Source organism: Rhagoletis zephyria, unplaced genomic scaffold (assembly GCF_001687245.7).
Source record: "Rhagoletis zephyria isolate East Lansing unplaced genomic scaffold, Rhagoletis_zephyria_1.1 Rzeph_scaffold_04871, whole genome shotgun sequence".
Lineage (NCBI taxonomy): Eukaryota > Metazoa > Arthropoda > Insecta > Diptera > Tephritidae > Rhagoletis > Rhagoletis zephyria.
This window is the reverse complement of record NW_016161954.1, coordinates 3,919-31,299: the sequence shown is the minus strand read 5'-3', so window position 1 is coordinate 31,299 and position 27,381 is coordinate 3,919. Positions and strand designations below refer to the sequence as shown.

The window sequence follows — 27,381 nt, the reverse complement described above, 5'->3', positions numbered from 1 at the left end:
AACATTACACCACGTGAACCGTTTGCGATAATTTTGATCGGATAGGTGGTACGATACATATGTACCTCAAGGATGGCCCCATACTAATTTGGTTTAGTTCCGATTTTTATATGAACATTGAAATCGATTGTTGTTTTTTGCTTAAAAATTAATTGTGACTATCAACTTTCTATTCATGATAATATTAAAAGAGTGGCACATTTATTGTCCTAACGATAAATACATTATAATCAAGTTTAAGTTGGACATCTCTAATACTGAGGTAATAATTTGCGTTAAACCAGGCACTTATAAACAACGAACTAAAAATACCAATTAATCTTCATGAAAGGTAAAAAAAAAAACATTTTGCACAGGGCTCAGTACTTACGCATCAAATTTCGCTGATTTACTCTTCTTGGCAAGCGGTTCCTCCAAATCCACATTACTTGTAGATAGACGCTTTTTGTCCTCGCTGCCAGTGGTATCTACATCCATAGGCTCGAAAGCGACTGGCGACAACGGTGGTGCTTTTGGCTTAATCAGCTGCTGCTCCGACGTATCAATACTCATGTGACGTTTTACACTGGCACTACTACTAACACCAGTATCATCTACTCCGACAACGGCACCGCCACCGCCGCCAGCGCCAGCGCCATCTTCGTCATCAACACCAGTAGTTTCGGGTTTTCTCAATGTTGATGCACCTTTCGTTGCCGCCGTTGCTGCCTCAATTGTACCCGTTGATGCTGTTGTTGTAGTTGACAATTCGTCGTCATTATCGCGAGCAACAGTTGTCGCTGGTTGTTGCGCTGTAGATTTGTCTAATTTATTATACAATTTCTGAATTTTAAACGACACTTTGGGTGATGTTGTTGTTGTAGTTATGGCTACTGTAGTGTTCTTATCATTCAGCTTCGCTTCAGAAGCTACTACGTTTGGATCTAATTTTGGCACATATGCAGTGGCGATTGGAGGGAAATGCCTTAAGTCAATGTCCGTTTTCGCAGCGATTGCCAAACATCCGTCGGCCACTATTTTAATATCTAAAATTGGTTTTTTTATGCTTACGTTTTTTTTTGCTAATTACGTTTTGTTTTCATGCTTACTGACTTATTTTTTCTTAATTACTATTTATTTGTTTCTTTTTTTTGGATTTGCATTTATTTCACAAAACATTAACATTTACCATGAAATTTACAAGGAAGGTATTTATTTATAAATAGAAATGATTGTAAGAAAATTAGCAAGCTACTAAAAAAAAAAGAAAATATAATTCTACAAAATAAAAGAAAAGGTTTTCAATAACTTAAACCAATTTTAAAAAATTAAAAGTAGCGGACAAGTCTTTTGGGGAAATTTCAAATGAAGGTCATAATACTCGACCGAAACTACAATCATCACCGCAAGTACATAAAATATTGGACGAGATGGGAGTATGGAAATGAAAATAGATAAATAAAAAAGCTTAACCAGATTCGCTGCCGGTATCCAAAGCAATGTTATGTCACGAACATGCACACCACAAATAGTATCAGGGCGCTTGTGAGTTTTTTAAGAAAAAATAACAATACAAAATTTTATTAAATAAAATACGATACGATGCGAAAGCAGGACAATGAAAAAACAAATTTTTTTTTTCGGGCGAAACCGAACTGTATATATTTTTTTCATCTTTCTGTAAACTATCTTTCTATGTTGGTCCAAAGTCAACAACCCTGAGTTCCAAAATGCAAATGCACAATGCATAAGTCTCTGTCATTTCTGAAGTACATTCAGAAGTAATTTCAAATAAAGTTGCACAAGCTGGGAAATTTAATCTACAATTAGGCNTTTTTAAGAAAAAATAACAATACAAAATTTTATTAAATAAAATACGATACGATGCGAAAGCAGGACAATGAAAAAACAAATTTTTTTTTTCGGGCGAAACCGAACTGTATATATTTTTTTCATCTTTCTGTAAACTATCTTTCTATGTTGGTCCAAAGTCAACAACCCTGAGTTCCAAAATGCAAATGCACAATGCATAAGTCTCTGTCATTTCTGAAGTACATTCAGAAGTAATTTCAAATAAAGTTGCACAAGCTGGGAAATTTAATCTACAATTGCCAACTTTTAAAACGCCTAAGTGAGGGCAAAATAATTTTTAAGGAGGACGATTTATGAAGACGTCTTTGCTTGAAGGTATTCTAATAAAATCATTTATCAAAAAAAAGAAAAAAACCTAAAACTATGTTCACAGTACAGCATAAATTACTTTGTTTCGATTAAATTACTTCATATAAATCAAGCACGTTCACATTTTCTTTCATGATTTCTATATATATATATATATATATATATATAAATATATATATGTACGTACGAGTGTGTGGTTTTACTTGATTTCCAAAAAATGGTTGCACACTTTTAGGCATTTTTTTTTTATTTCCTCAACAGTGAACATTTTTTTTTCTTCAATTGGTTCTTGATTTATGATAAATTATCTCATTTCTATTTAATTTATTGACCGATTTTACATGGAGAAATTACTTGATTTCAGCATGATTTGCTTATAAATTACAAATGAGCCGTAAATTACGGTAATGTGAACATGCTTTAAGCCATTCTATGAATAGCGGGGTTTACACGATCCAACATGTAGGACAACATAACATAACTGTGAGAAATCAAAAAAAATTTTAAACCAGCCAACACGTGTGTCGAGCGGTTGTTTAAGCGATAATCATCACCAGTGTTGCCGCGCATAATTTTTAGTGGTAGCCAAATTCCTTTAAAAAAAGGGCTAAAAAAGAGCTAAACAAAATATATATAAAAACAACGAACTTTGAAAAAAAGCTAATATTTTATCCAACCAAAAACCTTTTTGTACCAGCTGCTTGCTGGTTCCATCAAGTGATTGTACCATCAGGCTCGAAGCATATAACTTACCAGCATGCTGGTACAATATCTATTTCTTTACAAATGAGATCGAGGAAAGATCGAAATGATTAGAGCCGAAATTTCATAATTTTTCTAGCACTTTGTTTAACATTGTTTTTTTTTTTTGTAATTCACAACTGCAATATCGTGAACGTAATCTTCCACAAATACAGCTTTGACTCATATAGTGCAAGAAATTTCCGCCAAAATACTTTTTACTTTGAAAATTGGGCAATTGACTTGATGGGTCATTTAACAAATTTATAAACAAATTTATTTTAAACTATAGTTAAATCGTTAACAGAAAAGTTAACAGCCCCAACACTTTTACAGTATGTATGTATAAAGGCGTAAGGAACATACAATACATATATGTATATATATCAGTCTTTCTTAGTTTAAAAATTCATCTCTTACATAAATGCAAAAAAAAAAAACAATTTAAGCATATACAACTTTTTCATGCCAAGTATGAATAAATTCTAAAAAGGGCTAAAAAAGGGCTAGGGGCAATTTTAAATTTATGTGGCCAAAAAAAGTATGTGGTAGCTAAATTTAGCCACCAAGGGCCTGAAACGGTAACACTGATCATCACACCAAGTGGTCGAACATGTTGGATCGTGTAAACCCCGCTAATGGGACAAAAACATATATATGAAGAATAAAAGCAAACACAGGTACATAAATAATTGTTATATCTGTGATATAAGTTCATAAGTACGGTAGACAGTTAAATTTTTAAATGAGTACCTTTCTGTGCTTTTCGTCGCTTTAATCGATTTCTTGTTATTTTTAATAACATTGTAAAACTCTGCGGGTCAATACTCTCTGGCACATTTAAATTTATTAACTTGCTTTTTATACACATTGCACTTAGCATTCATGATTGAAAAAGCTCATTCGGAAAATGTGCTACCGCATAGAATGCAAAATTTTTGCCGCTAGGCAAAAACTCAAAAATGCTCATATACATATTTTTCTCATAAATTGTTCAATTACTCTAAAAATCTTTTAAGTTAAGCACATTTAAGTTCATCGCAAGGAAAATCCGGATGTTAAAACTAATTTGAAAATTTGCGTTAGTAAACACTCTTTAGAAAACCCGAACCATTATTATATTCTAGTGCCAGTTTGATAAAATAAGTGAAATGGTTCTCAATGTCAGATTTTTCAAAGTAATTTACGATCTTCATATCCAAACAATTAAGAATGTGAAAAAAAAAACATAAAATGGAGTAGGTGTTTATCTATTGTGGAGGACGGTTGGTAAGCCTATCTGCAATTCTTTAGGAAAAAAAGGGACTGATGCTTTGAATTTTTACAATTTGGAATTCGGGGCAACTGTACAATTTTGGTACGAATTCGAAAAGCTGCTACAGAGATAATTATAGGTGGTTATGTACGCCCATTTTGCAAAAAATCATATTTTTTTGCGTAGTTAGTTACTTAAACATCGCAGTTTTTGTATTTCAGCAAACAACCGTTACATGAGAAGTAGGCGTAGTTGTCGCCCAATTTTTACCGTTTTAAATACCATCCATTCTTAGTCCCAAAGAAATACATGTACCAAGTTTCGTTGAGATATCTAAATTTTCAATCGATTACCTTTTTAATTTTGACCATTTTGGTATATACATATGTATGTACATAATTATCAGCAACTAAACGCTTTCATAATACATACAGTGGTGGAAAAATAAATAGGGACACATTTTAACAAATTTTTCCTATTTTTCTTTTGATTATTTAATATTTATTATTTTTTTATAAAATTATCTATCCATTAACTAACAAAACCATATAAATTCATATTTCAAACTTTGTGCAAAAATTACAACTAACAACAAACTTGCATCTAAATTTTGAACTTTTCAATCAGATCTTTTAGAATTATTTTGAGTATGCAGTTTTATAGCCCATTAAATTTTAGTACAATACTCAAAAAAAAATAAAAATAATCTGAAAAATCTGACTAAAAAGTTGAAAATTTAGATGCAATTTTGCAGAATTTTTATAATTTTTGCTCAAAATTTTAAATATGAATTTATGTGGTTTTAGATAGATAATGAGCTATAATTTCATAAAAAAATAATAAATATTAAATAAACGAAAGAAAGAGGCAAAAATTGAAAAAATGTCGTGTCCCTATTTATTCTTCCAACCCTGTATATTTTTCAATACTAAAAGAAATATTTTCATAGCTGAGCTAATGCGTAACTTATTTATGTTTTTAGGCTTTTTTATAACTAACTCTAAGGGTTAGACGCCAAACACAGAATATGAATTAGTCTATTCCCTACAAAAAATCAAATTTCAGTACTTTCAATAAGAAAACAGCCGGCTTAAGTAAGTCATTGGATTAATAGAACCATCTTAAACTAAGTCCACAACGTTTTAAAAGAAGAAATCGTCCACTCACCGCCATTCTTTGTAACTTCATTACAACGGAAACGAATGCTAGCAACAAAGCTTGAATAATAAAATTAATCAAAAATGAACTGAAAGACAATTATGCAAATTATTAAGTCGATGAAAGACTTAAGGCACGGACTTTTCTTGCACAGAAAATTAAAAATTGTTCCAAATATGGGCAGTTCACCCTACGATAAACGATCTGAAAGTTGAAATGATCCAACTGTCCTCTGGCTTTGAATTAACAATCATGGATCTCACTGAAACGATTTTTCATCCCAAAACGCAGACGTCCCTCTCATTCTTAACGTTAAGTTGTGGAAACGTTCTTGACATTACATTTTGTTCTCACGCAGAACTAAACCAAAACCGGAACGCGTTCTCCGTCCCTTCTTTAAACTTGGAATAACTTTTGTAGGATTGAATTTGGGGAAAAATCATGACTTCAATTTCTTTCAAAAAATACATATATCGCTTATTCGTTACGTTGACTTAAAAATGAGTTATAAAATTTCAAAATTGGGAAAAAATTATCCTTTGTTATTTAAATGGAAAATAGAAACTCGTGTTGAGTGACCTTTAAAATTTAATCATTCTCATTGCGAGAGTCGAATCGTATCGAAAATTTCATGTCATTGCCTAAAATTTCGACTCGACCAGTGTATTAAAACTTGGCAGCACTGCATAGTTTCGACGATTTTCGTCGTTCACTTATTTCAGCACGACAATAGACAATGTCAATGTTGTCGAGTCGTACAATTTAGCCTAATTTGCGACTTCGCAATGAGTCTGATTATTATGGGCTACGCTATCAACAGGTGCATTTTTTCACTGTCCCCGAAAGTAATTAAAAAGGGATTTTGAAAAAAAAAACGTCCATTTGTATGAACCAGTATAAGGAATCTGTATCGAGGCTCACCCTTGGCATTTTTTATTTGCTATGCGGTTAGTAAGGGTTTATTGAAATGGGATCTGGAACTCCCTCAGACGGTTTCTTATATTGTATGCTGGCGTTGGTTGATTTTTCCGATTGGGTCGGTGGTCTATTTTTGAACGAATTTCCATCATCCCTAGTCAAGTTTGGTTTGGAGACACATGTACATATCGCACACCTATTTAGATCTAAAGTGCGATTAACTAAAAAAGAAATTAGGACAATTTTTTGCATAAATCAACGCATAGGATTTACCTCCAATAAATGCAAATATTTTTTTTCTTCATGATTATATACACTAACTAAAACAGTACTGTTAACCCTGTTTTTGTATTAATTGTGTTGAATCTGTACGATCCACAAGCAGTTATATTTTGCACTCCGAATTTTGAGTTAGCTCACTTTAGATCTAGGTGTGCGATATGTTCCTGCGAGCTAATTTTTATTGAGCAGCTTTCAGAAGTAGGTCTGGATTAGCTTCGATATCTTAATTTTTAAGCTCTGCGAATAATGCGACCATATATGCTCCGTCAAGTGGTGGTTGCAATACTGGATAAACACTTCGACCTTGCACTAAAGCCAGACTTCTTGGGCCCTTTTGGGAACAAATCTAGTTTATTGAAAATCAAGGCCTACTTGATATTACATATTCTGTGAAAAAAATCGATTGCTTTCTTTTTAGACTCGAATTATACTCTAGTTACTTAAAACTTTATGCTCGAAGTTCGAAACAGCCTTTTTCCACTCGATGTCAGTAAATACTCGACCGAACAGTCGTTAAAATTTTTAATTTTTTGCCCAAACTTTCTTCAGGTGACAAAAGTTACATTAATGGGTCGATTAAGGATTGCAACGCAATGGACAACGCCACTGAAATGTATGTACATATATTAAGAATAACAACTATAGTTAGGAGCTGTAAGGAGCTGTAAAGTTGAAGATTATTGAATTTTCAAGTATTAGCAATCAAAACTTGAGTGTATGTAAGCTGAAGAAACAGACGAAAAAAAATTAATAAATTTTCTCAATCGGCAACCACAAAAATGCAGTTGCCAATCTAGGAACTAAGTTTCCAGCCTTAGGTCGACCCTCAGTGGGCAATAGAAAATCTCCTGGTATATTTCTGCCATGAAAAAGCCTCTCTTATAATATCCATTTGTTGTTCGGAAGCGGTGCGAAATTACAGGTTCCTATGTCGTTCGATGCCCTCAATGCGAATCCGAGGTCCGTCAGCCTCTATTACGTTAGGTTCGTGGTCAGTTGAAAGTTAAGTAGGGAGAAATTTATTGAATAAACCTGAAAATTCAATACACTTCTTATGAACTTTTCCCTGGCATGACCTCCAGATGTCGGCCGCTGTGGTGTAGTGGTAAGCAGTGCGCGCTTTCACACATCAGCTCCTGGGTTCAAGCCCTGGTCAAAGCAACATCCCAAAAATATAGAAAAAGGTTTTTTCTTAACAGCGGTCGTCCCTCGGCAGGCAGTGGCAAACCTCCGACTGTATTTCTGCCATGAAAAACAGCTTCTCATAAAAATACAATCGCCGTTCGGAGTCGGCGTAAAACTGTAGGTCCCTCCGCTTTGTGTGACAACATCAAGGCGCACGCCACAAATCGGAGGAGAAGCTCGGCCAAACACTAACNTGGCAAACCTCCGAGTGTATTTCTGCCATGAAAAACAGCTTCTCATAAAAATACAATCGCCGTTCGGAGTCGGCGTAAAACTGTAGGTCCCTCCGCTTTGTGTGACAACATCAAGGCGCAAGCCACAAGTCGGAGGAGAAGCTCGGCCAAACACTAACATATGTGTAAGCGCCAATCTATTATTATTATGACCTCCAGATGATCTTGAAGAGTCAAGGAACCCCCATATTCCGCGACAACAAAAACCTATGTATATACATTTTTATTTTTATTGAATAAATTTTTTCCCTATTTGAGCCTCAAATAACCTCGAACCTGATATTATGGAGGGGTTAACGGACCTCGGATTCGGGTTAAGCGAGTCGAAAACCCCATGTACATATATATGAATGTTTAGGTTTATTTAATGAATTTTTCTCTACTTGAACTTCAAATGACCTTGATGGAGGCTAACATACCTCGGATTCGCATTCAGCGCTTCGAATAACAGGGATATAGAGGTTTGGTTCAATATGCAGAAACTCTTTTTTTGTAACCTGTGTTATTTTTAAAACGAGCACCGCCTAGGTAAATTTGTATAGGTCATCTTCAAAGCCATTCTTTAATTAATCCTTTTTTGTTCATTTATTTCCAATTCGTTCCGCCAAAATTTGTAAGAATTTTATATAAGGCAACTAAGCTTTAATAAAGCAGTACGTCTGCATTTGGTTGTAGCTGCACTGTGATGAATATGCAAATTTGACATGTTAAGTTTAGATGCTGGGCTGCACTTACTATCGATCTCGAATGTGAATGTTTACACAGATGAGTGGGAAATGGCAAAGAGTATAGGAGCTCGAGCTAAGTAAATAATAAGTCGGAAAAGCTGTCGGACTAATAATAGCACTGGTTAACAACAAAAATATTCTATGGATGCCACTATCCAATTCCTATGTAGAATTGCTCCATGATTCTGAAAACCGAGTAAATTTCTTTTTCTTTGGATAAGTTTTCGAGATATTTTCAATTTTTAGAAAAAAATTTTGTTAATAAGAACGTTCCACGCAGATCCTTTTCCACCGAGTTGTGTACAATTTTATAAAAAATGCGAAATCATACCAGATTTACAATCAGATATAAAGTCGTAGTCGGATAAGAGCATTGAAAATAAAAATTTAGGCAATTTCATTTATTAACTATATTTCATATAATTTTTTTAATTCCTTTTAAAAACAATTTTAAAAGCGCTATTATGCGTGGTATGCAAAAAAGTTTGGGATAAGCAGCGCCAGATAACAATTTTGAATACAAAAAATTTCCTGCGTCTTTTCAAAAACACGCTCATCCGTATTTTACTTGGTACAACAAAACCAGAGGTGGGCACTAGTGCGGATATCCGTTTAATATTCATTTATCATGTTATCCGGATATCCGGTTAATTCTGTTCATTTGTTTATTGAGTTTGGAAAAGTAGAAGTATTTGGGGCCTTCACACCATTTCGGTAGTTTTGGATAGAAGGTACTCGGTAATTTTATCAACAACGAACGTCCTTTTCAGCTTAATTTTTCAATCTGGTAAACACTGTTTATCAAAGCTGATTCGTAGTAAATTCGTGTTGAACGTAAAAGTTCGAAAAATGCCGAAAAAGTGAGAAATCGAAAATTACACGGTGTTACAAAATAAAAAAAATAATTGCACGAACTTTTTCAGGGACAGGTCGTAGAGCTGGCCGAGTAATTGGCGAAACTGTTTTCAAAATGTTTAACTTAACTTAATCTTCAAAAGCCATTTTCGCTGACTTCCGGCACTAAACAGTTTTAGCTCGGGGTTTTTTTTAAATAAATTTTAAGTTTTTATAAAAAGAAGAATACTTATTTGTCATTCTTAAATAAATAATAAGTTTTGTTTTGTGTTAAACTGGCAAAAAAATTAAGGTGGGCGCAGTTTGAAAGATTTTTAAATATATATCTGACTATATTTGTTTTATTGACAATTTGAAACACATGTGTGAAGGGTTGCTCACAGTTCGACAGACCTTTTAACTTTAAAAGTAAACTCTGAATACCCTAAATAAAAAGGTTATGAAGTTATAACATTTTTTTAAAGAGACAAATTCAAATTTTTCTATACGACTAGTGAAACCCCAAAATGAATCCAACTTTCCAAATGAATCCAATTTATCTGTGAAATTACATCGAAGTGATTTTGAAAAAATCTTAAAAAAATCATAACTAGACTGCGGATTTGTATGCAAAATACGGAGCTTAGAGTTATGTGGTACATCCCAGAAGACAATTTAGATAGGCCTTCTTAAGTAAAGCCATTCTAAGAGGCCTACTCAAGAAGGGCTAAAAAGGTGCTTCCTTGCATGCCTTCTAGAAGGGCTTATCCATTTACAATTTACGCGAATGCATAAATTTAGATTGTTTAGCATTACAAATGAATTTCAATAAACATTTTAAATTGCAATAACACATATTTGATGTTTGATGATTTTTATAAATTAAAGAAGCAACTTTAAAAGAACTCCTCCAAAAGGCCTTCAGAATAAGTCCTATAAAAGCCCTTCTGGAAGGCCTTCCTTGGGTAGCGAAAGAAGAAGCCCTTCAATTTGTGCCACTGCATACAAAATAGAAGGGAATGTAGAGTGGAAGCCCTCTAGACTCTCAGGAAGGGCTTTTAACTCCTGAAATTATCTACTGGGATATTTCTAGGCTCCGTATTTTGCATAAAAATCCGCACTCTATACATAACTTCCGAAATTGTCTATTGATTTTTTATAAATGGTACCTAGTTTTACTAGGAATCGAAAATTCTTTTCGAAAAAAATGGTTTCCAAGTGGAAAAATAATAAAAATTTGTTATTCCAAAAATTTTACAAACATTTACAATGTACTCAAAAACCCTATTATTTCTTTAAATAGTACAAATATTCTTCTTTCCAAATCCATATAAAAACTTAAAATTGGGTAAAAAATAACCGAGCTAAAAATCATTTAGTGCGGGAAGTCATGTAAAAATGTTTTTTTAAGAATAAGTCGAGAATTTGAGGGTGTTACAAAAATTTTAAACACAGTTTCGTGAATTACTCGATCAGCCCTACGACTTGTACTAGGTCACTTAAAAAGTTCATGATCAGTGTAATACCGTGTTATTAAATCAATTGATAGAAAACGCCTTTCGGCAGCGGGCGGATTTATAATTGTATAAATCGCACGTTTAATCAAATGCAGATGTCACTCAAAATTTACGTTTTTGGATAATTCATTATGCAATTAATAAACTTAATAAACAGGGCTCGAATCGTAACATCCGTTCACGGATCGAAAACGATACGAAAGAAAATTACGTGATACGTCAGGCATTATAAGCTGAAAGGGACAAAGAGTACGTTCACGAATGTCATAATCCGGAAAATACGTTTTAACGTGGCGAGTAGTACGATATCGTATGTGACGATTCGAGCCCAGTATATCGATGGCTGAGTGGAGGATCGACCTATCTCGGCAGCCAGTTCGAAAACGCTCTATCTCAAAAAACTTTTCAAGAACGCCCTACTTCAGAATTTAATTGAAAAACACCTCACCTCAAAATGTATTGAAAATATGCTGATATAGGGCGTTTTTGAATCGACAGTTGAGATAGGGCATTTTTGAAACGAGTTCTGAAATAGGGCGTTCTTGAAAAGTTTTCTGAGATAGAGCGTTTTCGAACTGGCTGCCGAGATAGGTCGATCTTCCACTCAGCCATCGATATGTTCAGTCTAACAGATAACCAAACTTCCCAAATATGGGGAAGATGAGTGTCTTTCGAACCGTATGAAATGATAAAACTTTGATTGCGTTTTCCCACAAAACTTAAATTTTGAAATAATTCTTTATATTCTTAAACGTGCGAAATATCGAACAGCTAATTGCAACTTGCCAACTACCAGAAAAATTAGAACGCTAATAAAATAATTTGACACAAACAAAATACATGGAGAAAATCACCGAAGCTCGGTATCCAAAAATCAACACACTATTCGGAATTTCTATCAGGTTTTTGAAAATTCGGATAGTCAAACAATCCGGATAGAAACGCCAACGATAGTGGTCAATACGAGAAACAAGCGTGAGCTTAAAGTGAGTGCATTAGTTCGAGATGCGTACACGGAAACCACATATTTTGCAATTTCAATTGCATAACAGTAGAGTTAATCTCGTAAAAAATAACTTTCAAACTTGATTTCCCAAAATTTTCATTTTTACACTTTCATGTTCCTGGCATACGGGCGGCGACATGCTATTGTGCTCGGTTTGTATGCCAACATGCGAGGGGAGAGTGAAAAGTTTTGAGCCCTAAGCACCTTTAAGAGTCATTACATTAATGCCTTGTCCTGCGTGTCACTAATTGCTAATATCCGAATTTCATGTTATTAAACTCATTGCGCTTTTAGTTACCCGAGCCGTAAACATCGCCATGTGTGAGTCATCCGCGCATTGTTCACGACATTGGCTAATATAAACACATTTTTCCACTTTCTGACCACTTTTTCAAGGAACAAAAAATTTGGCTTACATTTGGATAATGCGATAAGGGCTCGGATGATGACACCAGCAACGGAAAATATTTCGCTAGAGTTTTTCAAATGAATTCTCATTATTCACTCCAGGTAATGACACTCGAATTACAGTTTAATAAATGAAAACTATATTGCATGAATGGCTTTGCTGAATTAGGTTATTTAGCTACTATAATTAAAATAAGATTTGGTTAAATTAAGAATAGACTATAAATAAAAAAAATTAAAAAGTTATTTACGTACTTCTACTACACATTATTTCGTCGTTACCAATGCAAAAGGGTATATACGACACTTTCTGTAAATTGTTTTTTTTTTTTTTTGTTTTATACTCCGATGCATCTAAATCAGCTACGTCCAACTCATACGCGCATTTACGCAATCACATTTTGCGCATGTGTTTTGAAAGCTCATCGATACAACCAAAACAATCTGTAAACGTAACACAGAGCTTTATTTTTACTAAGATAACGTAACTATGCGATGGAAATGGCAAAGAAAATAATAAATAAAATAAACATATGCGTTGGCAAATTGGAAAGTAATTACGGAGATTTGCTTTTATAAACGGAAGAACGCTGGTTAGGTCGCAGTAAATGTTTGGAAAGTTCTTTTTATTTAAGGAAGGAGATTCCACCCCAGCTAATGAGGAACTCATTACCGCTCTAAAAAAATGCAGATTTTAATCTAGATTTGATTTTTTTATGCGACTTAACCAGTATTTTCAATGAGCTCAATTTGCTTCTTCAAGGGAAAAACAAGCATATCTGTGAACTAGTTTCAACCGTCAATCGTTTTGGAAGAGAATTAAAAATATTAATAATAATATTTAAAAATCCCGCTGAAATTGTTGTAGATAATCAAAATACAGAAAAAGTTAATGACTATTGAAATTATTAAACGGCTATCCGGCAGGTTCTGCAATTCTCTTCCGAGTGAATTTCAACCAAAGCCACTTTGAATGCAGATTGAATGAGATTAAAATTCACACGGAAGTTAATTGCAGAATCTGTCTGTATATGATAACTACGAAAAAAGTTTCGAGGACTTCAATGCAATAAAAAGAAATATAGATTTTCATGATTATCCGCTTATATGCAATATAAGTGAATAAAACATTGAGTTATAATAAGAATTAAAAATGATGAGAGAAGATTTTGCAACTCCACAAACGGCTGGAGAGAAAAGAAGCTTTTGTACTGTCGTTAAGAGGCTGTCGGTGAGAAAGCTCAAAGCTCTTTTGTAAAAGCTCGCACTATGTGAATTTGAGTTGGACGTAGCTGATCTAAATTCAAAATTCAAAATTTATATCTTTAAAAATATGAGATTTATTGGAATCTTTAGAAGTGTTGAAAATGTTTTCTCTTATAGAAGATAATTTAGGTAGGCCATTAAGCCATTTTAAAAGGCCTACCGCTGTAATAGCTTCCTGAACGGCTTTTTCATTTGAAATTTACGTGAATGTGTAAGTTTATATTATTTAACATTACAAATGAGTTTTAATATGCATTTTAGATTTCAATAAAACATGAACCTTAAATACCTTAAACTATGATTATTATGAATTAACGAAACAGATTTATAAGAACTCCTCCAAAAGGCCTTCTGAAATACGTCCTACAAAGCGCTTCTCTGGGTAGCGAAAGCAGAAGGCTTTCAATTTGTACCACCAGGAATTCTTTCTACTTCTATAAAATTGCAAATTGGTCAATTATGCCCTTTTGCATTGGTGACCACAAGTTCTTATCTACGAATAAGTGAAATAAAAACAAAGGCGTTGCAAGCACCCCTTCCTGCTATTGTGGTGGTGGCTTTGGAATACATACGCATACCTCTGGAAGTGAATTACGACAGTCAGGAAACATAATTGTATGTATAAGATAACTACAACACACAAAGTCAGCCGGGGCGAGTGGTGTTAATTTGCCCTTTACTGCTTTTGTTTTTGCTTGAAATTCCATACAAGCAGTGAACTTGGTTTTATCTTATTATACGAGTCTTTATTATGTTTTTTGTTTAATATTTTCATTTTCTATGTTGGTACACTTGGCATATTTTTTTTAGTACTATCAATATTAGTCTAAATAGTTTAGGATATCACAGCTACTTTTTTGCTACTGATTTCTCAAAATTTGTTGTTTTGACTTATCAATTATTTGTACAAACTTTTTTACTCTTACAAGAAAGTATTTTTTTAATTTTATTTCAAAGAGAGATTGGACGTGTGGCGTGTTCCTTCCTTTTACTGCGTGTTTGTAACCTCTTTTCGGCAATTTTACATACGTACATATATCGACCGAGTAATCACAATTTGGAAACAGAACGAATTAGCGTTTAGAAAGGGTAGAATAGTGAACAAATACGAATGTCAAACGAGTAAAACAACTTTGGTTGAGCATAGTTTTTTAAAATGTTTATTTGATCACATTCAAAAATCTACTTAGTCTATTTCTTAAAATTTCTTTGAGTTAAATATTGTGCAATAGAAATAAAAAACAACGCAAAAGAGACTATCCAGAGTATGGAAAACGACCAACCACTGCCAAAGTGGCACTTGTAAACCAATGTAAAACAACGTGAGCTAACACAGCGAAGAGAGTACGCCTTAAAAATCGACATAGCAGTCAACAATCATTAAAATTTCGATCAGTTCAGAATTCCTTGAGATCATTAGCTTCAAATGAAATGATTGCCAAATGTTGGAGTCGGTATATAATGTCCAGACAGTTGGGTCTCGGACATCGTAATGACGTTTCCAAGACCATCCAGTCTACAATCGATACCCGAACGAAGATTTATTATATTCGGCCAAAGGTTTTCACACCAACAGCATTTCGCAAAAAATGTATGAGAATTGGTTTTTTGTACTTACGACAACAACAACCAAAACTTGTTACATTTACCTGCAGTGCCTGACAGCATTGCAACTCTACCTAAAGTGAGCATATTACCCAAAAATCCACACCTGTCCTCTTCTCTCTCTTTCGCACATTAACAATACATATTTCTCGTAAAAGCTGTGAAATAATGAGAAATTGGAAGCGTTTCTTACTTTTGTTTTCTACATTGGTAGCGGCGTTTTTACTGCTACTCTTCTCCACGTCCACGTCGTGCTCCGAATCGGTTGCGTGGCCCTTCAACTGAATTTTAGGTGGAAATATTGGCAACGCTCGCCTTTCATCCCGATCCGACAAACTGCTAGTACTGTTGACACCGCTGGCAGCGCTCTTACCAGCAATTTGTTCGTTTGGCGAACGACTGCGGGAGCGATGCTTGGTTGGTGACGAATGTGTACTATGTGTTTTGCGTTTCAGCTCCTTTTTTCGCGGCGACGATGTATCACTGCCGGGCAAGGACGTAGTTGAGGATTTACGCTTGAATGTTGTTGACAGTGGTGCAATCTCAAAAGCGTCTTTATCACATTTGCTGGTTGTTGACTTTTTACTGCTGCGGCTGCTGGACACATTTGCAGACATAGATGAAATGATTTTTTGTCGTTCAGAGGAGCTCGAGCCGCCTGATGATGTTGAACTCTTCGATTCGCTACGTTTACGATCTTTATCTTTGTCTTTATCACGTGATGAGCTGCCTTTGCGATGTCGCTCGCTGGCAGAAGAGGAGGAATGTCTGCTTTCCGAGCCCGAGCCACCACCAGCACTGCTGGAACCGTCATTACGATTGCTTTTGCTGCTGCTGCTGCCGCCACCATTGCGGTACGCCGTCGATGAGGACGACGATGACGACTTGCTATCGGACCTGTGCGAATCGTCTGCAGCGCGAGAAGAAGACTTTGATGCGCCACGCATCGATGTTATTGTTTCTTGTTGTTGTTGTTGCTGGCGGGCCAAGCGTGGATCTCGATGCCTAATAGTGTTCAATAGTGCGGGATTTACAGGGTGTACCTTCGGTTTGTTACTACTGCTTACAGGCGGGAAATTCTAGAAAAGCAAATAACATAATTAGTTAGAGGAAATGGCATGGAATTATAAGGCTCGAGTACCTGTGGCGGCATCGACATCATACCGACTGGCATATGCTGTTGTGGCTGTTGCGATCTCGGATGTTGAAAGTTGGGATGAAACAGCGGACCTGGTGGCATTGTAGGTCCACCAACCATCATTGAATGCGGAGCGCGTGGATGCATGTGATGTGGTGGCATTATACCGGGCGGCATTACGCCAGGTGGCATTATCTGCGGTGGCACACCAGGCATACGTAAGCCGACCACTGTGTTCGCTGCTTCTGGAGGCATGATCAGACCATTTGTCACCTTTGTCAGATGCTTATCTTGTTCTTCTAAACTCTTTTTCGTCGCCTCTAATTCCAGCTCGAGTTTACGCTTTTTCAATTCCAGCAATTCGCGAGTTTTAGCTTGTAGGATTTCCTCAACATCACTGGCTTGTACGTTGCCCTTAAAACAAAATTAAAAAAAAAAACTTTATATGTGCGCAGCATGAAAATAACATCATTACTGGCGTTTTCCTTTCTACCGAAAAATGTTACCTTTTCATTCTCTCCCAGCAAAAACACTAAGAACCGGGCAATGAAAAGGCAACATTTTTTGTAGGAACGAAAACGTCATAAGAGAATAATGAAGACATCGGTGCTATATATTTTTTTATATATTTATTTTTATTTTGCGAATGCGAATATGTACATGAGCAGAGAGTCCACTCTAATATTGTTGAAATGGCTCTAAAGGCCGGTCCACATAGACCTTTCGCGTTGGCTTTGGCGTTGGCGTTAGTTTGACATAACGCACGTTAAAAGTATGCTTGCTACAATGAACGCTTGACAGTGAATGCTTGGGCCACTAAATTAACATACTAACGACAGATAAATTAATATTTCATATCAATAATTGCATTAAAAACGGTATTTCTTGCCCCCACTTGATTAAAAAGGAAAAATATTTCACATAATTTTATTTATTTGCAACAGCTGACGAGCGACGCACGCGAAAATATGAGAGTTGGCCATCTTTTTGCTTTGTGTTGGCGTGAGCGTTGCCGAATTTGCCTATGTGGACGGCTGCATTTGAATTCATGTATTCATAGTCAGCTGTTGAAGCGACGTCAACGCCAACGCCAACGCAACGCCAAAGTTCTATGTGGACGGGCCTTAAATCTGTCTAACCAGCTTTTGGCTTCAGGCGCTAAACGGTTAAGTAGTATATCAAGCAAATTACTGGGCCTTCAACAAGTACTGCTCAAAGTCTTATAAGCAACCTAGATATAATTTAAGATTCCTCCAGCGAAAGCGAAGGCTCGGATGTAGAATCTGGAGACATTAAAAAATGTCAAATTAAATCTCATTTGAAGGTCTATCTTAAAGAAAAACGAGCTTATCTTGGCGAAAATCCTCGATTTGTGGAAAACTAAACTAAAATACGACTAATTGACAGATCTGGCCCGCAAATATTTGAGCGATCCACCCGCCAGCGTTCCAAGTGAGCAATTGTTTAGTGGAGCCGGCCTTATATTCGCGCCTCAAAGAAACTGCCTCATGGGAGAAAGGCAGCAAAATTACTTTTTTTGAAATATAATCTGCCTTTTTTGAACTTTGGCTACTAGATTAAAACACTGTATAGGTTAAGCACTCGTTAGTAGTGGGCATTTGCACATTTACACCGCAAGTTTCAACTGTCCTGCTCTGCATCCGTTTTGCACTAGTTCAGAGATAGTTCTAATATATGTAGTTTGTCAGACTGTCTCTAAGTTTTACTACAAGGTATATGTGACAAATACATTCAGGCAAGTAGGGGAAATTGGGAGACCAAAATGGCATTTCATTCTGATGAAAAGCCGCTAGCTTCTGCTGGAAAAATTTTTGTCAGCAGCCATTTGCCAGCAAGAAAAACAGCTGATCAAGTCATCTGTTTTCAATTTATGAAAATATGGAAATTTATTTTAGATTTAGTTCTAGATTTATTATTATGATTTTTAAGTTTGAAATAACTTGTTAGAACTGCAAATGTATCGGAAGAAAGCAAATACTCATTTGCTTTGCAAATTGCTTTAGGAAAACTTTTAATTTATATTCTTTTCGTGTTTTATGCTTTTGCATGTAAACAAAATTTCGATCAGCTGTACTAAAAACTTGCATGTTTTTGCTAGTTTTGCGTCCGCGTACTTTTGCTAACATTTCTCTCTTTGAGAGAGAACAGATAAAAATTCATTAGAATTTTGCTGCTGAGAGTTTTCTGCTGGAAGCATACGCATATGTAAAATAATTAGCACTTTATTGTTTTGGAATGTTTAGTTCAAACATATATTTCCATTTTTGGCTGAGTACAAATTTACTGATTAACCAGGTAAAAACGAATAAATAACTATAAGGACTTGCCCAAAATTGTAGTGATCTTTATATAATATTCGCAATGCTTTTCATTTGGTTTTTTTTCACCAGTTTTTTTTTTTTTATAAAAGTAGAGCTGACAACAAAACTATATAAATCCAAACTAAACTTTGTGCAAAAATTAAAAAAAAAAATCAACAAATTTTCATTAGAATTGCAAACTTTTAGCTAAAATTTCTATAAATACGCATGTAAAGCTAAATATATTATTTATAATTTAATTTATTATAAAATTCACAAAATTAAATGAAAACTCAAATCTCTGTGTAGTATTCCTTGAAGGAACCGCCACTGCGATTTGTTTCAATTTGGGGTGCCGTGGGAAAGCCGTATTATTCTCTCTCATCAAAATTATTTAGTACACATGAAAATACAAAACCACTTACTCGTACCGATGTCTTCAACCGATATTGATCTGAAGAAATATGATTTAGTTGTACTTACAGATTTCAGAAAATTCGGATTCACATGGATGGACGGTTGCGCTTGCTTTGCTGTAATTGGCCAATTATTGTCTATGCGCTTCACCTTTACGTCCAACGCATAGAGTTTTTGTGATGGGAACACTTCATTCCAAGTAAGCCGTAATGCATACATTCGCTCACGAACTTTCTCGTTAACCTTTGCAATTCGGAAACGTTTAAAAAAATTAATAATTTTTAAAACAGTTGAGTTAGAAAACAATTGTTGACAATTAAAGGTTAAAAGTACAGGGACAGCAACGGTTATGGGTTTTAACAATAAAAATGTTGATTTACATAGGTACATAGTTACTACCAGGGCTCGGATTTAATTTACCTAAAAACTATCAAAAAAACCTTAAAAAATAAGAAAATGCACTCCATAAAAAATGATTTAATTTTATGAACATTTAGAAAAATTTGTTTTTAAGGAAGGTTTAATTAAAGCGGTACCAAGAGAACAAAATTGTGGCAATTTGAATTTAAATTAATGGCGATGTATTTGCCCTCGAAATTTGTGTTCGGACGTCACTCAAATTTTGAGATGATCATATTTAATGTTTCATTATATTTTCATTCAATTTTCAAACTTTTTTCAAATATCAATTCACTGTATGCGGNGGACGTCACTCAAATTTTGAGATGATCATATTTAATGTTTCATTATATTTGCATTCAATTTTCAAACTTTTTTCAAATATCAATTCACTGTATGTCAGCCAGCACTGTCAATCCACTGGATTGGCCATCCACACGAAGCCAGTTGTACTCGCATAGGAGCACTAGATTGAAAATTAGACAGACAATCCAGTTGCTGGCATGAGTTTCTAGCTTGAATCAGTTCATGGCAGTTTCGGTTCTCGGATTTTCCCACCTACGATCCTTGTAAAAAGACACTCTCAGTTTCAGCTCCTTAAAAAGGGGTTGCACTAAAGTTTCCACCCTACCTATAAAATTGTATGAGTTAGGCGACTTTTTGAAATTTATTATTGTATGTACATATGTAAAATCAGAATATTTTGGACAAACGCGCATACATCGTCGTCTGGGTAAAAGATTGTCGTAAGCGCCATTTGACGATTTTTAGTTCTAGATCCAGTTATATATTTTGAAATAATGTCTTTCGATTGGTGTTATCAGTTTTTAGATATCTCCTTTAGTTTCCGAGATATTGACTACTACTTTTTCGATAATTTAGTAAACATTTATTTGGTGATGCAGTCATATTAAACTAATTAATAACTTAAAAATGGCGTTCTCCATTTTTGGATATCTTCTTTAGTTTCCGAGATATTGAGTAAAAAGTGTCGTTAATTTGGTAGAAATTTTGATCACATTTTGTCGTATTTCATACAAAGTGGCTGCCAAATTGTGGACAAATGACGCTTACGACAAAATTTTACTAAAGAAAATCCTTCATAAACTCAAAACTAATTAACAATAAACATTAAAAATTAAATAATTTAAGAATCTTCTGAACTAGTAACATTTTCAGAGACTTTGGAGAAAATCTATCTTCGCGTTTTTGAGAAATTGCATTCCAAACTTCAATCGCGATAATAAGATAATAATAATAACAAATACATTGGGGCTTACCAATATGTTAGTGTTTGTTTTGTTTTATGCTTAAAATTGCTTGTTTTAATTTTCATATTTGGTAGTTACTGTCTTATTATTATTTTTTGATCAAATATGCTTCCTAGGCAGGTTCTGCAATTCAATTCCGAGTGAATTTCAATCAAAGTAACTTTGAATTCAAATTGAATGGGATTGAAATTCACTCAGAAGTGAATCGCAGAACCTGCCTGATTACACTGTGCGACACTAAAGAATACCTGGGAAGTTATGTATGTATGTATATCTTCTGGTAGGTCTTTTCGAGTAAAACAAGAATCGAAATATGAAATTTGCCAAACACCCCTAAATCTAGATTTACTATTAGAATCCCGGTTTTTCGTACTTTTGCGCACTTATAAGCCTGTAACTTAGTTGATTATGAACCGAGTTCCAGTTTATTGCCGAGTTTAAAAAGAAGAAACTTAGGCCTTTTAAATGATTTATATGTGAATAAAGAAACCTTAACAGATCTTTGTGTATTTACCCAGCAAACACATTTTTGTTTTACTTTTTTCGCCTTTTTTCATTTTTGGTGAGGTTTTTACGCACTATTTTTTAAGAAAACCATACTAGTCTTAAATTGATTGTAAAACTAAATTTAATAACGAGTAAAATGAGTATTTATTTTCAAAAATCGGATGAAAGATAACTGAGTTATTAAACTTTTTATGAAAACAATTTTTTTGCAAAAATATTATTTTTGGCTATACATTGTACACTAGTGCAAATAAATTTATTATTTTTTGGTAACAAATAAAACCTTCAGAGCGATTATTTTCTGTCCCTGTAAAAATCGAATTTTTCCAATTAGTTGTCAACAACTGTAGAATTTTTATGTTGGTTTTCTCGTTATGCATGCTTACCTTTTCGAAGACATCGCAAAATATGTTCACTATACATTGACTGAAGAGATGAATATATGTGCTTTTAACATTTTTCACGATAGAATCTATTAAATATAGCAAAGGCAACTTTATATCTGGCGGTACCTGTTGAATTAGAACAGTGGGAATAAACGAAAGAATGAATTTAAAACAAACTGCAACAAATTGACGCCTAACTGTTGTAGAGAGACACCAGACTAGCCGACGTGCCTAGAGCAGCAGCTCGGCCCAAATCAGCAAAGTTACAACGACATTTTTTTATAATCCTTGCTAAATGAAATAACTTTTAAAAATTAATATTTTCGTTCTAAAAACTGTACTAACAAATTTTTAATTGTGATCCCTACGGAATCTGAAATTTTTTCACCTATATGATGGTGTATCTAATTACAACTACACCAAATAGAATTCATCTGCAGCAATGATTTGTGTCAGTTTAATTAGTCCTGCACTAATTTTTGTTAAATAGATTTAGGGCAAGCATTAGCTACAACAAATAGTTTCACGAAATAAAAGACAATTAAAAACAACTGCTCTTTGAAACATAATTTTATTAACTGTAGTTTTTATGTTAGTATTTTTATTTTCTTTTTAAAAAGATAGTTGGCATTATTTATCATTGTTTTCTTTCAGCCACATCCGGTGGGGCAGACGTAAACGATGAACCTGGAAATAATTTTATAAAAGTCTCTTGGAAACAATTCCAAGGTATAAGCATGCAAATGAAAATGTTTTTTACAAACTATCTTAAGTAGAATAGCACATTCCGGGCATAACGAGCTACATTTTTTGCTTATGACGCATAACTGATTAAAATGTAGAATTAAATTTTTTGTTTCCTGAGATTCTATCAAAATTATGTCCCCATATTTGTATTGCAAAAATATATTATTACCGCCCCTCTAGAATGAACTAACAATAATAATTGAAATTGCAAAAGCAACAACAGTTCAAGTGCCAGATGTTATAGCTGTTATTTCGGAGTATAAAACTTAAAAATGACTCCAACTATCCACACGCTAAGAATTCCACAATCGGTGAACTTGCCAAAAAGATGAAACTATTTCGTTAGTATTCATTCATTACGGGATCGAATTGGCGTTAATTGAGTGCTTCGAAAGCAGTACATACTATATTTCGGGTTTGGGTCTGGAGTTGAAAGAAGTATACGCTATTAATCTTATGTGCGGAGTAAAATTTACATAGGAATTCCCGAAACCGAAGAATCGTAATCCTTGGTCCTAACTATGTGGCTCTCAATGCTCTTTCATCTGTTGATGTTAACCCATTAATGACGAAACCCCAAATTTTTTATTTTGGGCTTCACTGGATGCACAAAATTAAACGCGACTACTCTATTCTACCAACTGACATAAACTGAATTACGAACGGCACAAAACGTTTAAAGCATTCCTCCAAAAGACATTTGCAATTGTATAAACATCAATGTAATTCAATTTTATTTTTTATTTACCTAAATTCAAACAGTGGCTAACAAAATTTTGCGGCAGGCCTCTTGAAGACTGACTCCATTATAACTGGTTATTTTACTTAAGAGCTAAGAAATATTTAAAAAAATGCATTTTGGACATCTTGAATTCCAAATGTCTCAAAAAAATCCATCCGCATAATTGAAAGGCCGGATTCGCATTCTGAGAAATAAAATATTATAAGCTGCAGTGCTTGTCAGAATTTTGTTGGGCTTTATAGACATTAGTCCTTGTTGAGTGCATAGAAAAACTTAGCTCTCTTGACAAACACAAAGATATTTCGTACTGTGCCACAAAATAATAGAGACGAGATAGCGGCTAGATTATCTAGCAAGGGGCTGGAGCCAGAAATCCAATTGGTTTCTAGTGTTTCAAAGAAGAGCTCAGAAAGAAGAGAAGAGCAATGAGAAAGAACCACACTAACAGATGTAGATCAAGAATGGAGAGGAAGGCCTCCTCCGCGATAAAAAAACAAGCATAGAAGGATTTGGCTTCACTTGGCATTTCCAATGGCGTCAGTTGACAGAGAAGAGATATGACTGGCGCGCTTTGTTGGACTCGGCCGGAATCGCTTAGGCGGTTAAGATCATGGATCAAGAATAAGATGAACTTAAAAAAATTATATACAGGCAGGTTGCAAAAATTTGAATTCAATATGACTTTGATGGAAATTCACTCGGAAGTGAATTACAGAAACTTCCTGATATTCTAATTTTTCCAATTATCTAAACCGGCCATCTACATTTGTTTAAGACTTTAGAATAAATCCGTAATGTTATATGTATTACGAAATTTTGTATAATATTTTTCATTCAATTGATATTTCGTTGTGCTAAAAAAGAAGAAACTCTTTTTGAACTAATGGTTCTTCTTTAATAAATGAAAACAGTGCCACGGCAAGGATTGCTGGAATGAGTTTGAATTTGAAAAGAGCAAAAAACAAATTTTACAAATATGTATTGTTTTTATTCCAAATGGTAGACTTCATCCAGAAACTCCGGCCTTAGTCCACTCGAAAGCATTTGGCCTGTATAGGTTATAAAGCGTTATGAATAAATAAAAAATTGATTTACCTACATTGATTAACAGAAACAAGACTTTCCTTTGGCGTATTCCACGACCTATTAGGTACGGATTTTGTCAGGTCTCAGCGTTTGAGTGACCAAGGAGATTATGCTTATAGAACGGAATGAGGGGGCCGTGACAATATGTCAAACACGTTTGTCTAAATGCACTTGTGTTCTCTACATTGAGTTAAGAATCCGCCGGCATACTGTTGTTACTTTTACCATTTCTATTTGATGGCGATTCCTTACACTTTGACTACTCATCTACATACTTTTCTATCTTGATTATGCTTTTGTGTTTAAATGGTTAATCTCACAGTTTTTAGTTGTATTTCGATATCTGAGACCTCCCAAAATAAACGAAAGCACCCTTATAAAAATACGCAATATAAGTTCAATTTCATATAAAATCATCCACTTCTTGTCTGAGAACTGTATCTACACTGCACGTGAAATCCACAATATGCCCGGTAGGCTATGTCAGACTTGTAAATGTCAAAAGTGGGCAAACCAATATATATCACTCGTTTTAAACTATAATGTTGTTGTTTTTTTTTTAACTTATTTTAAATTCATAGAAAAATGTGTTAACCTTAGCGATGTGTTGCTCAACCACTTTGACTATAATTGGTGCACAAGCGATGTTTTCCTCTGCTAACATAGTTAACATATTTATTAATGGTTTACTGTTGCAAGTAAGATCGGATAAGCTGGAGAGATATTCTTCTGCGACACGTGCTTCATTTTCATCTTGAGTTTTCACAGATACTTCCATTTTGAGTGATTGCCTGAAATAAATTAGAGATGTTTATTACACGAAATGCTTTTACGAATATGCAGATTATTCATTTTAAATAAGTATTTCAGCGCAAAATATCCACACACACACATAACACATACCAATTTTTGTATTATTATTATTATTATTATTATTATACAAAAAGATAGGTGATGAATCACCAGGTTACATTAATACGTAGGAGCACTAGTAGCAAAGACCTTCGGGTCTCTTATAACTAGTTGATGCTTTATATTTAACTCTTTCGTTAAACTAGGTTCATATAAGTTTTCTTAGATTTGGAATATTATTTAATTTTTTTAAATTAAATATTGAGCATTCTGACGCCATGCGGGTTCACTAGTTTTTATTCTTTTTTAATTAAAAGGGACACCTTACAAACATATATTTTCCACAGCCGCTAAAAATTCTTGGTATTGTGAAGGATGTAATTGTAAATGATTTTTCAAGCTTGTTTGTTTTTTCTTCAATTGCCAGGGAAAGCTCTTTCTGGCCCACATTGCAAATCGCAGTTGACTTTTTTCTGTTGCAAAAACTGCCAAATAGTGCCCATGTTTCTACAAAATCACAGCAAAACCCAATTGTACTACTTTTACGTATTTTTTTTTTTTTTAATATAGAGCTCGTACATTTTCAAAAGTGTTATGTAGAGATGCGAAACAACAAAATTTTAACAATTGTCGTAAAATAATGTAACTTCGTTACAAATACAACACCTTGTGCATTGCCTAATTGTTCGGCCGAAGCCGAAGATAAAAACTCAGCCGAATAGGCTGAATACCGAAACCAGGCCGAACCTTCGGTCGGACACCAATATGTATGTAACTATGTAGATATGCATATAAATATGGTGAATATTATATTAGGGCAGCATTTAAATCAACAAATAAAATTTATTTATATATATAAGCATAGATCAGAGGTTCCAAAACTTTTTTCTCGTAGACCCCTTACAAAACTTTACTGGCTTCGGTAAACTCCCTGCTGCTATATATTTTACATATTTATTCTCAAAGCTCGTCAAAATATGTGAAGATCATATCTAACGATGTTAATTTGCATAGTGAGTTCCAAAACCAAACTCGGAGTGGAAAAAATAAAATATTTTCTTGTGTTCTATTTATTAAAATAATGAGATTACACACTTGCAAGTTAAAAAAAAGAGCTCGTAAAGCCAACAAAGTACTTCCCGCTCTGAGGAGTTATATTTTTTAAGAGCACTCCGAGCGCTAACGTTATTTACATTCTCTTCACCATAAACTCCTCACATGTTCGGCTCACTCATGAATTCGCATGTGGCGTATTTGTAAATAAATATTTCTGTTGATGGTATCATTTTTATTTTTATCGCTCTGTGTTTAAAGTGACGCGAAAGATTTTTAGGCCAAACTTGCTTGGTAGTGCTATAACTGGTTGCGGCTCGAGGAATGCCTGGTCTAGGCCAACTGTGGCCAAATGGTCAGATGTCTCATTACCAGGTACTCCCGAATGACCTGGCACCCATAATTATGCTCGTTATGTTTGCCAACAAAATGTATTCGAGACTTGCATTGCCGAACTAGTTTGGAAGTACTTAGAGAGAGGGCTGGACGATGCCTTAAACGCAGCTTGGCTGTCACTGCAGACACGTAAACTACTACTTCCACTCCACCTATTTTCCACCACGTAGTTCACAGCTTCGAGGATTTCAAATACCTCAGCCTGGAGGACCGAAGCGTATTCCCCAAGAGAAAAGTGGAGCTTATCCCCACTAACTTCGAAAAGGACCCCAGATCCTGACCCAGAGACAGAGACAGAACATTCGACAATTTCTGAGTCCGGCCTCAGTAATGGAATTAAACCAGCATTCAGCCTCAGGGAACTCAACGTTATAGAATCTCTTCAATAAAGGTAATGGTGGCCAGAAATTTCCGTCTGGAATTGGAAATGCCAAGTGAAGCTAAGCCCTTCTCCACCTGGTCTTTCCATCTCAGTGGGGGCCTCCCTCTTCCTCTGCTACCACCAGCGGGATCCGAGTTGAATACTTTCAGAGCTGGAGCGTCGGTGTCCATTCGAACGAAGCGAGCGGAGCCGCTGTATTTTAATTCGCTGCGCTATGTGCATGTCGTTGTAAAGCTCATACATCGTTCCATTGTCTGCGGTACTCGCCGTCGGCAACGCGTAAAAGACCGTGAAACTTCCGCAAAATCTTTCTCTCGAATACTCCAAGAGCCACCAAGAAGTACGCTGTAAAAATGTGTGAATGGAAACACCAAAACTGTAGAAGTTA

The 27,381-nt window shown here is 34.8% G+C and overlaps 1 protein-coding gene across 3 annotated transcripts in view; it reads right to left on the bottom strand.

Moving 5' to 3' along the window:
• Pcf11 (Pcf11 cleavage and polyadenylation factor subunit) overlaps window positions 1–25,111 on the bottom strand; it is a 33,631-nt gene extending 8,520 nt beyond the window's left edge. Inside the window, exons 1-6 of one of the 3 annotated variants that reach the window (XM_017626843.1) lie at window positions 24,906–25,111; window positions 21,736–21,861; window positions 19,239–19,415; window positions 16,438–16,848; window positions 15,490–16,375; window positions 371–1,025 (exon numbers count right to left, since the gene is read on the bottom strand). In XM_017626843.1, coding sequence (XP_017482332.1) covers window positions 371–1,025; window positions 15,490–16,375; window positions 16,438–16,848; window positions 19,239–19,415; window positions 21,736–21,861; window positions 24,906–25,088 — 2,438 coding nt within the window. In that variant the 5' untranslated portion in view covers window positions 25,089–25,111. The remainder of the gene's footprint in view (window positions 1–370; window positions 1,026–15,489; window positions 16,376–16,437; window positions 16,849–19,238; window positions 19,416–21,735; window positions 21,862–24,905) is intronic. The other 2 variants (XM_017626845.1, XM_017626846.1) reach the window with 2 other exon arrangements.
• Between the last annotated feature and the right edge of the window lie 2,270 nt (window positions 25,112–27,381).